This window comes from Poecilia reticulata, chromosome 9 (assembly GCF_904066995.2).
Source record: "Poecilia reticulata chromosome 9, P_reticulata-male-v2, whole genome shotgun sequence".
Taxonomy (NCBI): Eukaryota; Metazoa; Chordata; class Actinopteri; order Cyprinodontiformes; family Poeciliidae; genus Poecilia; species Poecilia reticulata.
Window position 1 is genome coordinate 9,611,550 of NC_088838.1, and position 15,523 is coordinate 9,627,072.

A 15,523-nucleotide genomic window follows, 5' to 3' on the forward strand; every position below is an offset into this window, starting at 1 on the left:
TCAGGTCCTGGTGAGGAGAGAGAGCAGCCTGGCTCATCACCCTGTCAGAGTGCACTGTGGCAGTGATGCAGAAGCAAAACCAGGGGAAGCTGCAGAGCACCCACACCCACCGAAGAGATACAAAAGTACCCTTCCTCCTCCTCTCCTCCTCCTCCATCTCCTCCTCTCCCTCTCACACCGTCTCTCTGCGCTCAGTTTTCACAGAACTGCACACAGACAGGCAGGCAGACAGCTAGGAAGGCTCTGTGTGTGTGCGCGTGTGTGTCGCCTCTCCACCGACTTCAAGAAGCTCACACACCCAGCCTCGTTTTCCCAGCGCCGGGATGCTGCCGGAGCTCGGCTCGAGATGGCTGAGGCTGATGTTCATGTCGGTGGTGTGTCTGTGCCTCTGCCTGCCGGGGGAATCGTACACCAAGAAAGCCCCGAAGGTGCCTCGCTGCCCTCCGACCTGCTCCTGCACCAAAGACAGCGCCTTCTGCGTGGACACCAAGGCCATCCCCAAGAGCTTCCCCCCTGGAATCATCTCTCTGTGAGTCCACAATCCTTTAACGACCAGCCTCGGCAGCATGTAGGCTGGTACAGAAGGCTACATCACTGATGTCACCCACAGTTTTGTAATGATGCGTGGACGTCTCGGTTATGTTTTGATGACACATAAAGTGCACAAAGCTGACTCTCACGCTGTAGAGTGTTTGCCAGCAAAACCGTGATAATAACAATTGTCATAAAAAAAAAGTAAAAAAAAAAAAGATGATTTTTTTTCCCTTTAATGTTCCAAATATAGATGAGGGAGAACGATCCAGAGAGGAATACTAACAATAGATTCCCACGCTCCCTGCAGGAGACTTATTTCCTCTGAGAGATCCAGTCTCAGAGAGCGCACAGAGACGCTTTCAGCGAATTAAAACGCAAAAATGATGAAGACGCACAGTTTTGCTGATAGGGATGTGGGGCATCTTAGCCTCAAACACCTGTGGATTGGATGGAACAGCGCAGGCCGAGGATGTCCTGGTTTAATAACAGGGGAGAAAGTGGTGATGGGAAAAGTGCGTCCTACTTTGGAAAAGTTGCTTTGAAATTTACACTGGCAGGTTTTCCAAGTTGAGGCTGTAGATCAGGGGTCTGTAACCTGCGGCTCTGGAGTCCTATGAGTGGCTCATTGGACCCTGGACAATGGCTCCTAATAACTTTTTTTTTTTTAAATGTAACTAATACTTACTAATAACATTAAAAGGCATTTTTAGAACATTTTTTCTTGTCATCTGGTTGGAAGGAAATTGCTTCTTTTTTTTTCATAATTTTCCACGACAACCAACAGTCTATAAATGCATCCAGTTTCTTTTAGCAAAAGTATTATGTTTTTCTTTATTTCAAAACTTAAAAATATAAGCTTAATGGTGTTTTGTGGAATAATGACAACTAATTTCCTATATTAAATATTTGCCAAGAGGCACAAGTTTTTCTGTTTTTAAGATCAGGTAACATTAGTGGCTCTAAATCAGTTTTATTTAATCAATCAATCAAGTTTAATCAAGTGCTGGAATGTGCTCGTACAGCACATTCCAGCATCAATGCAGTTCAAAGTACTTCACATCATGAAAACATAAAAACAGTCACCAGTTGTAAAGCCAGTAACAAACATTACATTATGTCAAGTTATTTAACGGGACTGGGGGCAAAAATGTAGACTCCTGCCTTAGATGGAATGAAAATGACTGGGCTGCCAGTGAGAGGAAGATGTTTCCCCCTATTATATTCCTGCTGTGATGTTTTATTATTGCTCACCTAAAGCCCATCTGGATGGGATCTGATGACGGTTTTCTGTCTGAACAGGACGATGGTGAACGCAGCCTTCACGACGATCCCAGAGGGCGCTTTCTCGCACCTTCACCTGCTGCAGTTCCTGTGAGCCGCAGAACACGACACCGTCACACAAACAGACACCACACAATCAGTTTAACCAGGCCTGTTGTTCAAAAGCGCCTTCGTGTCACAGGTATGCGTCGAGACAGACACGATGTTGTTGAGCAGCAACAATGAGGCGACTTGAGCCACTCTACTCCAGATGAATGCTTATTGAAAGCAGTGGTGACATAGCAGTAATAAGGGTAAAGTGGCTCAGTATCAGTGTCTTTGCCAATGACTGACTCCCTTCAGAGCAGCTTCGCCACACAAAGGCGCGCTTGTCTCCTCAGATGCAATCAGGAGTGTGTGTTTATATGCGGCGGCGTGCAGATCTGTGTGTTTGTGGGAGATCCTGAATGCATCAAAAATTAGTCATGCTTTTTCCACTTTGTGTCGTTTTACAAGTCCAAACTTAAATGGATTCTATTATCATTTAAAATCATAGACCAGCATGATGGATAGTTAAGAAGAGAATGATGCATGATTTTCAGCTCTTTCAAAGTTTTTCTTCATTTGTTTTTTACAAATGAACTTGGAAAAGTAACATTATTATTATTATTTTTACAAACATTTGTACTACAACAGAGAATCAACTTGGTTTGCAGTCACTCCCCATCTAATTTGATTAACCTTAATCTGTTTTCCACTTCATATTTGTACACAGTTATAAATTTGTACACTACTTTATGTTGGTCTGTTACATAAGATAAAATGTTTTGCAGTCAGATTGTGACAATGTTAAAAAGCTCAAGGGTTCCGAATACTTTTAAAAAGTGCAGTAAATTTTATTGGATGTTCTACTTTCAACAGGCTCTTGAACTCCAACACCTTCACCATGATTGCCGACGACGCTTTTGCTGGCCTGTCTCACCTGCAGTACTTGTGAGTTTGTCACTGACTGCATAGTGTTTTTCATCGTTAGCAAATGTCCGACTATCACTGTCGACTTTCAAATATGAAGCATTAATAGCGACATTACATTTCCTTTATACTTAATATATTTTATATTGACTATATGGGTGGTTTCCCAGGGTGGCATCAGAAATAGGGGCAGTTTACAGAGGTATGACTTCACCGTCAGTTGTGGTGGCTTGGCATTTTCCTTTTTTAATTGCTTCCAAACATTGAAGCTGGTACTCCATGTTTGCTGCTGAATAGATAGACTTACTTTTTATGGACCCACACTATATTTCATCCAGCTCCAAACACTCAGCTAATTTACTGTATTGTAATTACTTGGGTGCTTGCCCAGAGTGGCATTTATGTGCAAACCGCCAGGGATATATTCAGTAAATTCTCCTGGTTGACCTTGGCAAATTGCGGTATCTTGATCAAACGTTATTACTGGCCGAAGTGGTCAAACAAAGGCCAGGCGTTCCTGAGCTAAAATGCAGAGTAATTTCAGTGTACGCCATTCTTGCGTTGTATTTTAGTTAACAACTCTGCTCTATATTTAGACCATATCTATACTGTGAAAGTTACATAAGGTTGCACAGACCGATTTTGTGTTATTGCCGTGGAGTCCTGCAGTGCTTTTATTTTCTGCAGAGTTCATCGCTGTATCTCTACCACGGACGGTAAATTTAACATCCACAGTCAGATCTGAGCGGAGAAGCTCTGCAGTGCTAAAAAGCAGAGAGCCAGAAGTGAAATTAAAAATAAATCCTTCTCTGACAGCTAGCACTTAGCCTCTGCAGTGTGAAAAAAAAAAAGCTGAATATGCCATCCAGTGAATTGATGTGCTTTAGAAAGTCGTTAGTTGATGGCTTGGAGTGGGCAGGCTGCTGGCTGAGTGGGCTTGACTGCAGCCCAGCTTGCAGACCTCATCCTCACGACGTCCTGCCTGCTAAGGATGCTAATAAAGTCATAGAGTCATTTCCAGACACCTCCAGAGAGTTTGGCCCTTATGGACAAAGCAAGGACAGGACAGGATCGAGTGATGCTGACAATCCATTTGCAGAACTTGAATGACTTTGTATGTCATTTTAGACTTGAAGTGAGATTCTCATCTGTCAAAAGTAGACTCAGTATTAATATTTGACTCTAAATCAGATTTTTAAAGCAGAAGCAATGTAGCTGAAATCCTTTACTTGTTTCTGACAGATTTTTGCTGTACTGAACACCTGGCCAACAAGGGTGACTTTCTGCAACAGAATGTTATCTTAATGCGATTGATTTGTTCCCATCACAGATTCATTGAGAATAATGACATCCAGGACATGTCCAAGTACACCTTCAGAGGACTCAAGTCTCTCACTCATCTGTGAGTATTTTAGGGTGTGGAGACTAATCTTTTACTTTGAAATGTCTAAACCTAAGCTATTTACTTTAGAGATGCACTGGCCAAATATTTGTGACCGATTTCTGATCATTGTTTCTTTGAAAGCTTTGAATATTGCAAAGTTTCGTAATTTATCTCTATTTAAGAAAGTTTTGTCTGTCACAGCAGTACATTTGGTACAGTTGATGCTTTATGGATACGTTTAACCCTTGTGCGTGCGAGGACTGAGGCAAACGTAGAGGACTATGGCAAATGATACAAGTTTTACGTGTGTGGGGTCGGTTGGACCCCATTTCCACATACCAGGGTTAAAAGACTGATAGCGCCGCCAAGGTTGATATCAGAAATTTAAGACATGACAAAACATTTTGACCTCAATCTCAAGTTAAAGAACTTAAAACTTTCCATGTGCAAAACAGCCATCAAGCGAAAATTATTACACTATATTACTTAGCGAAGGCAATGTGCATAGTATGTACAATGTATGTTTATTTCCTATAGGTGAGGAAAGCTGCACACCAAAAGAGAGACTGTGACTGAGTTTAGAATGACTATTCAGAAGGAGGGCAGTGAAAAACAATGCTCCAGTGTCATACAGCCACTTTCCGCGTTTAGAGTGATATTTGTCTGGGCAGAGTGAGAGAGTGAAACTCTCCACTGAGACCTGCATGAGAGTCAGCAACCAGAAAGGAGTTACTTTGAAATAAGATTTAATCATCTAATTTAAAGACTAAGTGATTTAGAGTTTACATTTGAACCATCTTTAGCATCTTTTGTTAGCATTTAGCAAATAGGAAGGTTAGCATGATTAACATTACTAAGAAACATCAGTGTATTTTCCCAGCAGAAAATGTAGAACCTCTGCTTAATATTAAGATTTTCAAAAGACTGCTAACATAACCAAATCCAGGCTGAAAGGTTCTTAGAGATAAAAAGAGGTAATTTATGTAATATTCTCAGCCTTCTTGTTGTCTGCTGAAAGTCTTGCTCTGTCTTGCATTTAGAGTAAACCACAGATATACCTTGACTCTTCATAGAAAATACTATGTTCTTAATTCTCTGCCCTTCCTCTAACTTTATGTTTCACACCTTGCTCATAGTGAAAATAGCCAATTCAGGACGTTCCTCCTTCAGTAACAGCATCCACACCCAAGACTGTTGTCGTTTGTGCAACATGTTAGCACTTAGCTGAGAGTCTTTTCATTTTCTTGTTGCCAGTTGATTTTCTTTGCATCTCTGATGTATACCTATGCATTTGAACACGACAGATGATCAGTGTTGATCCAAATTACGGAGAACTCTCATTTTGCAGATCCCTCTCAAACAACAACCTGCAGCAGCTGCCCAGAGATCTCTTCAAACATCTGGACATCCTCACAGATTTGTGAGTTTGCCATGTTATCCTGAACTCTTTAAGCAGAACGGTCAGTAGCTCAGTTTCTCTGAAGTTTAACATTTTACAGCTGGAGTGTATGAGTAGCTGTTGAAGGTCAGGACGATCACTGAAAAAAGGGCTGTTCAGATGATTTATGTCTGAAATCTAAAAAGATATATAGATATGTTTTTTTTTTTCATCTTTATGATTCAGAGACCTGCGTGGGAACTCGTTCCGCTGCGACTGTAAGATCAAGTGGCTGGTCGACTGGATGGAGAAGACCAACACTTCGGTTCCGGCCATCTACTGCGCCAGCCCCTTTGAGTTTCAGGGTCGCAGAATCCGAGATCTCACTCCACGAGACTTCAACTGCATCACAGCAGGTTTTTTTGTTTTTTTAGTCAATCTGTCTGCATCAGTTCGCTGAAGGTCATGGTGTAGTTTTATTGGTGTTCTCACTCTGATTTCTCATCCAACAGACTTCGCTGTGTATGAAACCTTCCCTTTCCACTCTGTGTCAGTGGAGTCCTATGAGTTCAGTGGAGATCAGTTTGTGGCCTTTGCTCAGCCCGACTCTGGATTCTGTACCCTGTACATATGGGATCATGTGGAGATGATCTTCAGAAGGTTTCACAACATCACTTGTAAGTTTTTGGTTGTGACAATAAAAACCGATACATTGTACTCTGTAAATAATGAAAGCCTTATTCCTTCGGCTTCCCTCTTTCTCCTGCAGCTCGCTCAGCCGTGTACTGCAAACCTGTTGTGATAAACAACACTCTTTACATGGTTGTGGCTCAGCTTTTTGGTGGATCTCACATATACAAGTAAGGCCTGCAGTTCAACTTCATATTTAGCTAGTGACTGCAACTGAAAGGAACAGCTCAGTGGCAAATATATAATGGTTTCCTTTTTAAAAAAATGTTAAATCACGTATACTTTTTTTAATCTACTTTGCACAAGTTTATTCCATTCAATTCCAGTACTATAAATTGAAGTTTGTGGTTGTAATGTGATTAAATTTGTCGAGAAGTTCAAGTTCAATTCAAACTCTTTGCTAGAAGTCAGCTATTTAAAGGTTTGTGAGTGTGTGTATTGTTGTTTCCCCCTTTTGTCTCAGTGTTAGTGTGAGTTAGCTTGGCATACACACCTCTCACCCAATGACTGATGAGGATAGATCCCAGTCCAATGACCACATAGGGATTACGCAGCTATAGTAAATGGATGGATTGAGGCAGAATTTGAAGAAAGGCCCTCTTGTGAAAACTGTTATATTGATATCTTTGGAAAAACAGTGGAGCAGATATTAATTGTTTTTCCATCCATCCATCCATTTTCTTACACCCTTGTCCCTCAGTGGGGTCGAGAGGTTTGCTGGTGCCTATCTCCAGCTAACGTACCGGGCGAGAGGTGGGGTCACCCTGGACAGGTCACCAGTCTGTCGCAGGGCAACACAGAGACAAACAGGACAAACAACCATGCACACACACACTCACACCTAGGGACAATTTGGAGAGGCCAATCAACCTGACAGTCATGTTTTTGGACTGTGGGAGGAAACCGGAGTACCCAGAGAAAACCCACGCATGCACAGGGAGAACATGCAAACTCCATGCAGAAAGACCAGGGCCGGGAATTGAACCCACAACCTTCTTGCTGCAAGGCAACGGCTCTACCAATTGCACCACTGTGCAGCCTCATTGTTTTTCCATTAGACCTAATATTAGCTCTGAATTTTGGGAAATACCTTGACAACCTTTGTGTGAACGCAGATGGGAAGAGGGACCGCAGCGCTTTATAAAGATCCAAGACATCGATACCAACCGGGTGAGGAAACCAAACTTTGTGGACACCTTCCTGCTGGACGATGAGTGGTACTTCGTTGTGGCAGACAGCTCCAAGGCGGGCTCCACCAGCATCTATCGCTGGAACAGCAATGGCTTCTACTCCCATCAGTCCCTCCATCCCTGGCACCGGGACACTCACGTGGAGTTCATAGACGTTGGCGGGAAACCTCACCTCATCCTGTCCAGCGCCTCTCAGCCGCCCGTGGTCTACCAGTGGAACCGGAACCAGAAGCAGTTCGCTTTCCATTCCATAATCACGGAGCTGGCGGACGTGCAGATGGTCAAGCACTTCTGGGTGAGGAAAGTCCTCTACCTCTGCCTCACGCGCTTCATTGGCGACTCCAAGATCCTGCGCTGGGAGGGGCAGCGCTTTGTGGAGATCCAGACTCTGCCCTCTCGGGGGTCGATGGCGGTGTATCCCTTCACGGTGGGGCCTCGCCAGTACCTCATCCTGGGCAGTGACTTCTCCTTCTCCAGAGTGTACCTGTGGGACGACCTCACCCAGCGCTTCCAGCCCTTCCAGGAGCTCAACATGAGGGCCCCGAGGGGCTTCAGCCTGGTGTCTGTTGACAACAAGGATATTCTGCTGGCCGCCAGCTTCAAAGGCAACACCCTGGCCTACCAGCACCTGGTGGTGGATCTCAGTGCCAAATAAGCAACAGGAGGTGTTCACCTACCTTCAATTTAAAATGTGCCAATAAGACTGCAAAAATGTCGAAGCCATGTAACTGAAAGTCTGCTGTTTCCTCAGAGGTTTTGAGTAAGTCAACTAATTGCCTGATTGTTTATGATCTTTTGCACTATTGTTTAAAATCTAATTGAGTTATGTCAACATTAGAGTTGTGCAACTGTTGAATCACTGTTCTATTTAAAGAAATGATGGCAAGATCATTGTTTTTATTCTTTGTGTTGTATTTAACTAATATCTAAATAACATGCATGTACATTTTCAGAATTGTTTGAAAGATCACACTGGAAGTTGAATAACTGAGAGGAAAACTATGTTTTGTACTCTATATGGTGAACTAAAAACCCTTTTGCACGACACTCTGTATAAAACAAGCTAACCCTAAAACACGTAAAACACTTTGTTTCATACCCATATGTATATACATCATCAGCATAAATTTGTTTTTGACTAAATGCTTGTTCAAATCAAATCAACATGTTGTCACCATTCATTGTAATGCCAATGCAATGTCCACAATAAAATGAGATTGGTGTAAGAATTTCAGCAAAGTGGAAAATCTTAGCAGCCACTCGGCATTTTAATAGTTTGTACTGCTGCCTTCAATGCTGCTGTTCCAAAATTTCACGTAAAGAGTGAGAGGAGCCCATAATGCAGCAGTTCTGATTAAGATTTTGTGCAGAGGGTAAGGAGACAGTCTGTACTGTAGCTGGACTTGTTCTGCCATGATCAAGGATTAGTAAGATACAATAATGAGAACACAAATAAAAAAAAAAGTTAGATACATTTAATGTTTCTTGGTATAATCGTAACATAATGTAGAATTCAAAATGTATTTTGCATGTTATGGTAGAAATGATTGTTTCTCCCTTTTCAGTCAGAAGCTTCTTCAAATTCACTGTAACACAAACTGCCACACGAAATCTTTCCTGTTATCATCCAGGGCAAGAAGGAAGTTATCTATATAACTCTGAAGAATTTGAATTAGTATGAGTTGCAACCGCATTTAATTTCCCTTTGGGATCAATGTTTGAATTTAAATTATGTTTTTAATTTTAATTTGTATATAGGAATGGTATTCTTTTTGGGCCTTTTAGAAAGATAAAATATTATAATTTAAATAAATAAATAATCCTAGGTCTGTTGCTTATAATGCAACTGAATTCTAGAAAAAAAGGTCAAATAATTGCGTGGCAGTGCCTTCAGTCAGAGGCCTCTTTCAGACTGCTCTAATACAGAATGCTACAGGAGATCGATCCTGCCCATGGCCATTAATATGTACAATTCATTGAAGAAAATTGTATGAGTTACAAGAACATTCAATTGCCTTCTGGTATTACTTTAGTATTTCTGAATTACTAAAGTATTTGTATTTGATTAATGAATATTTGTTATGGAATAGCATCAAAAGAAAACAGTGCCATGTTGTGGTAGAATGGGGAAAATACCCAGAAACTGTACTCAAGTTATAAGGTCCCTGATTCAGCATATTATTACTCAAGTAAAAGTAAAAAGTAGCAGTTCAAGAAACTAAGGTTATTTGAGTATTGAGTAATTGATCAGAACATCAATTTTGATATTTAAAAAATTCATCAGGTAGATAAAAATATCAATTATGTGCAATTTCTGGTATTTTAAAGATTAATGTGCAAAATAAATACACATAAGTAAGATAATTACCGGCCGGATAACAAATTCAAGCAGAAACACCAATTTTCTTTTTCACTATAAAACGCCTCTGTAGACCAGGGCAAAGTACTTCCAATTGAAAATAATATCTTCACTGTATCTTCTTGACCTCCAAATGGCACAATAGGTACAAAAGACATAAAACAATATTAGAACAATGAATCTTGGGTACAAACAAGATGTTTTATTCAAACATAAACTGGTGTGTCTCTCTGTCTGGTACGTTTTTGACTAAAAGATGTTTGTTCTTCATTCGGTGAAGTTACTCAGTTGATAGAGTATCCAGAAATAAATAGTAGAGATAACTCATAATAACATTATGTAAGAAAAAATTAAACGTATGGTGTAGGAAAACGACTTTGCAACATCTTCTCCAAACAGTTTCTCAAGTGAATATAACTATAGTTTCTACACACCTCTTGTTCAAATTGTAAACTGTCACAAAAACAATATAAACTTTTCATATTATTAAGTCTGAAATAATACATAATAATATGTAGCTCCATCTTATTCTTTTGGTGGGGTGGTAGCTCGATGCTTCCAGTTTTCAGGCCTCTGTGTTTACAGTCACTATTCCTCTTGTATGCGTATAAATGTTGCAACTGTTAAGTTCCTGAGCAAAATGCTGGGTGCGTTTTCTTTACTCTACAGCGCGTCTCTGGGTGGGCGGTAGCCTGGTGTCAAGAGCAGAGGGAAAGCCGCCGCTTCCCCGTCTTGGTGTGAATAATAAACACACACAATCATTTTTTGTTGATATGTAAAAGCTAGCTCCGCGTTAGCTTGAGTTTACAACACCGTGGCGAAGTGAAACTCTGACAGTTGATTTTATACACCGGAGCCGTAATTTTCTTCGTCAAAAGATGTGTGAACCGACATGCTATCTAGCAATAGCTACTAATATTAGCCTTCCCTCTCGAGTTCACCGTTGCCAGTGTTAAATCTAGCTATCCTCGCAACCAAGTTACAGTGACGAACCAGAACCTTTTCAGTGTGGGCTTTACAAAATGTCTACCACTTCGGAAATGAGCCTGCCACCTGAGTGGAACGACGACGAGCGGATGAACTTTATGTTCTCCGAGTTCAAGGAGAACCGGGATGTGAACACCACGGACTGGGACAGTAAGATGGACTTCTGGACAGCTCTCATAATGCGGAGCTGCAGACGGCGCGGCTCCGTGATTGTCAACCTGCAGGACCTCAATAAGACCTTCCAAAGGAAAGAGAAAACACCGCTGGGCCTTTCGACTGTCATCCAGACCATGGCCAGGTAACTGTGGGCGTGTCGGTGCTTGTCAGTATTATTGTCAGTCATGTTAACTCTCTCTCTCTCTCTCTCTCTCTCTCTCTCTCTCTCTCTCTCTGTCTCTCTCTCTCTCTCTCTGTCTCTCTCTCTCTCTGTGTGTTCCTCTTGGTCAGGTGTGGGAAGATCCAAAGAGAGTCTGAGTTCGCCGCCAGCGTGGACTGTGGGTGGGTTTCCTGGAGTGTGGGGATGCTGCTGGTGAAGCCACTCAAGTGGACCTTCTCCACGCTTCTGGGCAGCAACAGAGTTCCTCTGGAGGAGTCTTTCGTTGTTATCGAGCTAGTAAAGGTTTGCCATGCCCTTGTTGTTTCCATAGGTTTTATTTCAGCTAGAAGATGCAGTCCTTTGCATAACGCTTTAACTTCTGCTTAATTTGATGCATTACAACCACAAACCGAAAGTGGAACTCTGAAAGGTGTGGCATGCATGTGTAGTCAGTCCCCATCTCCCATTGGATTTTATTTGGGTTATCAGAGTAAATGTGCTAGATACAAATGCATGACATTTTTGTCGTGTGTTGATCTCTTGCATAAATCGCTAATAAAATTGAGGTTTTTTTTGTTTGTTTTTTTTTTTTTTCAAAAAAAGGGTTGTGAAAACTTTCATAAGGGTACTGCATCTACTACACAGTCGGATTTGTTTTAAGATGCATCTGCACTGGATGGTTTCCAATTTCGGCGCAAGATGTGGTGATGCAACTTCGTTCTTCTTCTTTTTCAGGAGAAAGCCGCGGAACTGCTAAAGGTCTACCGAAGCAGTGACTTTTCAAGCTGCTCCGTCGTCTCATTTCAAGAGCTGTGCACTTTCTCCTCCAACATCTGCGCTGATGAAAGCACCCTGTGCATGGCTCTGCTGCAGCTGCAGAAGGACAAGCAGGTCATAGTTTCCTTGCACGAGGGAGAGAAGGTAAAGCGGAATATAATCACCGTTGGGGCTGCACGATGTTAGGAAAACATGGTTCAAGAAAGCCACCACAGTGATGTGATTATTATCTTTCTGTTTTAGGTCAGTAGCAGAACACAGATAGTCAATGTTTCTGTCTGAACAAAGAGGTTTTATTGTTACTCTGCTAAACCAATTAGTTACAGTTTCTTAATGATTTAAAATGAACTGTTTACCCTCAGGAGCTCTTTACAACAAGTGACACCAGATACATAATAAAAAATAAGCAATCTGAATGAGTAGCATTCAATAATTAGCTAACACTTCTTCATAATATGCGGTAACAGAACATTGTTTTTCATATGTTGTGCAGCTCTAATCAAAGGCAACTAATGAGTTTTAGAATACAACACAAGCGCTTTGTACGATACATGAAGACATACCTGATTTCTTCTGTTTTCCAGATTGTGAAGTTTTGCCAGCCGGGACAGGATCGTGTGTCTCCGTTTGGTGACGTAGACATCGGGATCTACCAGCTGCAGCGCAGTGAGAAACTTCTGGAAGAGCGTGTGCAGAAACTGAGCCTGGAGGCTGACAGGTTAATCTTAGACATGAACATTCCTGTTAGATTTCTAGTTCTTGTATAAGAAGTGCAAATTACTTTAATTCAAGAGAGCCAAATGCAGAGGGTTAGATTTGGATGCTTGTTTAGCATAATCTCACAAGGAAAAATACTGGGGGGGAAAAAGAACAGCCTTTAAACTGGCCTGAGAAAACAAATCACGTTAGAGAATATGTTTTTGTAATCCAGTAATTAAATCAAATATATTTGCACTTTAATGTGGCTTAAGGATAACATGCACTTTGCTGAGGCTTTTGCAAAGGAAAGTGTCTCACAGCATCACAGATCCACCATCAGACTTAACACTGGGCATAATTTGTTTTTCCACATGTTCATTTTACAACAGACTTACCAGAAGTGTTTGTTGTGGAAAAAGCTCAGTCTTTCTTGTACTTCCTGTATTTTTTAGTGTTGCAACTAAACATAATGTCAATAGTTGATTATTTTATTAATGATTCTGACAATTAAGTGATTAATCTTCAGCCAAACAAAGGTTGTTTTTTTGGGGGGTGAGAGGGTTTCAACATTTTCACTATAGGATTACTTTACCGCAGTAATAAATTCATAGCTTTGAAGTATTACTGTGCGTCTTTCAGGTACCAATATGTGTGCAGGTTTGGTGCATTAGTAATTTATCTTTACTTTTTTTTTTTACTTAACTGCACTCTTAAAAATTGATTTCTAGGTGCAAAGAGGAAGCAAGAATTCTGCTGCGAGACGGGAAGAAAACACAGGTCATTATAAACAGACACTTATTTTAAGATGTGCCCTTCGAAATCACAGCAGCCGTTTGTTTAAGTTGAATTTCTGTCTCCCAGGCGCTGAGGTGTTTGAGAGGCCGGAAGAGAGTGGAGAAGAGAGCAGACAGCTTGTTCGCCAAGCTGGAGACCATCAGGGGAATCCTGGAGCGAATAGCGCAGTCACAGACCGATAAGATGGTATGAAGCGCCTTAACGCTTTGACGTCCACATGTCTTCTGTAACTAAGTTTTCCTTTATTGGTTAAAGAGTGTGTTCTGGTGTGTGTGCAGGTCATGCAGGCCTACCAGGCTGGAGTGTCTGCTCTGAGGATGTCGCTTAAAGATGTGACTGTGGAGCGCGCCGAGAGCCTGGTGGATCAGATCCAGGAGGTACGCAGTCGTTGATAAGACAGGAAGTTGTATATTTAGATTATTTATTAGATTTATATCATTTTTTTATGGGCTTCTGTTCCATACTAACAGTTGTGCGACACGCAAGATGAGGTGAATCAAACCATTTCCAGTGGTGTAACTGCTGCAGGTAAGTCCTTCTGTTCCTACTTGGTTTAATTTTCTTTTTTATTATTTATTTTATTGATTTTTAGCATAATAGGATCATGGCACATGTAAATATAAAGAAATGTTTCTCTCAAAAGTCCATTTACTATGACATACGTAATTAAGCACCAATAAACCTCCAATAATGATCAATGTTTCAACACAAAACAATGATCATTATCAAAACATGATCAGTTTTGTTATTAAAAAAAAGAAAAATAACAGAAAAACATATATTATCTTTGTAATGACATAGCACTCTACTGAGTCAATGTGCCTCAATTTAGCATATTGTATGTTAATATTTTCTTAAAAGTAAAAATGTATAGTCTCTTTAAACGGACTGTTCCATTTGTTTTAGTTCTGACTTTGTTTTTTTGTGTGTGTTTTTTACTTCTGATCCTCTCCAATTATAAATGCAATCTTTTTTTATAAATATTTTTTTGCTTATGTGTATTTTTAAGCATAACTTGCAGAATATATTAGTCCACCAAGTTGTGAAATTCCATGAATTTGAAGAACAATGGATTTGTTGGACCTCTAGCGTTTTGTGCTTATAATTCTAACACCTGCCTTTTTGCAAAAAATAAAAATAGATCTAGCATACGCTTTACAATCATTCCCCCAACACTTCTACTCAATAAGTCTGATAAGGAGTGATCAGTTTATTGACATATTATGCGTTTTGTCAGTAGATGAAGACATGGACGAGTTGGAGAAGGAGCTGAAAGCGTTGCTGGATGAGTCGGAGCCAGATGTGAACATGTCAGGTCTACCTGCAGTCCCAACGAACCGCCTGGGTCCCACCGGTGAGCAGATCCTCAGTTCTCTGCCCGACGTACCCCGCGGCCACTTGCATGTTACCGCTGATACGCTACAGGAGGAACTGAATCGGTTAACCTTATCAGAAACAGGTGCGCACCTTCAAATTCCTTCAGTTCTTTCCGTCTTTCGGACGTTCCAGACAACATGTGGGTCTACTGTCTTTGCTTTCAGGATCTCCACAGAGGAAGGCGACTTCACCAGGGAGGAGAGCAGAGGCCGCTCAATGATTTTCATTGACTTCCAAGTCAAAACCAAGCACTTTACTTAATAAAGACAAGTACAGAGGAAGAATGCCTATCTGGACTTTCGAACAAATAATGCAGATCTACTTTTCAACTTGCTTGCTGTCGTAATTTGAATAACTCTTTGGGTCCAGCGGGAATGCTTTTAAACCGGTTAAGAGAACCGTACAAAAGGTTTGTCCTGTATTTATCGATTATACATTGATGCTCGTCATAGACCGTTGTGTAAAGTGTGTGAAAGTGGCCTTCTGAGGTGTAAAGACGAAGCTGTAACAGAAAGACATGCCAAATGATTTATCGTAAACAAGTTTATTGTTGAGATGTACCTGGAAGGATGGAAAAGAATGCCTAAAGTGAGTTTAACCAAATATGTTTGTCAAAAAATAAAATTTATTTTAATCACTCATCTTAAAGTTTATTTGCATTAAATCAATTAAAGATAAAAAGCCCTGTTGGTCTACTACACTCATCCTAGCAACACTGACAACAGTGTGAATCTTCTTATCATTTGATTGTTTCAAAATGTCTGACAAAATAGTTTTAAGGTGACTCCTCTGCGCCGTGGCAATT

General features: G+C 40.9%; 2 protein-coding genes across 3 annotated transcripts; both read left to right on the top strand.

Moving 5' to 3' along the window:
- lgi3 (leucine-rich repeat LGI family, member 3) lies at nucleotides 1–8,637 on the top strand. Its single transcript, XM_008417505.3, has 9 exons — nucleotides 1–529; nucleotides 1,834–1,905; nucleotides 2,716–2,787; nucleotides 4,097–4,168; nucleotides 5,499–5,570; nucleotides 5,775–5,944; nucleotides 6,041–6,205; nucleotides 6,298–6,388; nucleotides 7,334–8,637. Exons 1-9 carry the CDS (start codon nucleotides 324–326, stop codon nucleotides 8,061–8,063), a joined length of 1,650 nt encoding a protein of 549 aa, XP_008415727.1. The 5' UTR covers nucleotides 1–323; the 3' UTR covers nucleotides 8,064–8,637.
- Nucleotides 8,638–10,499: 1,862 nt separating this feature from the next.
- chmp7 (charged multivesicular body protein 7) lies at nucleotides 10,500–15,359 on the top strand. Of its 2 annotated transcripts, none has more exons than XM_008417503.3 (10): nucleotides 10,500–11,052; nucleotides 11,202–11,373; nucleotides 11,806–11,991; nucleotides 12,432–12,565; nucleotides 13,275–13,323; nucleotides 13,408–13,527; nucleotides 13,620–13,718; nucleotides 13,812–13,869; nucleotides 14,579–14,800; nucleotides 14,883–15,359. In XM_008417503.3, exons 1-10 carry the CDS (start codon nucleotides 10,790–10,792, stop codon nucleotides 14,936–14,938), a joined length of 1,359 nt encoding a protein of 452 aa, XP_008415725.2. In that variant the 5' UTR covers nucleotides 10,500–10,789; the 3' UTR covers nucleotides 14,939–15,359. The 2 variants fall into 2 exon arrangements, with proteins under 2 accessions (XP_008415725.2, XP_008415726.2); XM_008417504.3 differs by having other exon boundaries at nucleotides 10,501–11,052; nucleotides 14,582–14,800.
- Nucleotides 15,360–15,523: the final 164 nt, after the last annotated feature.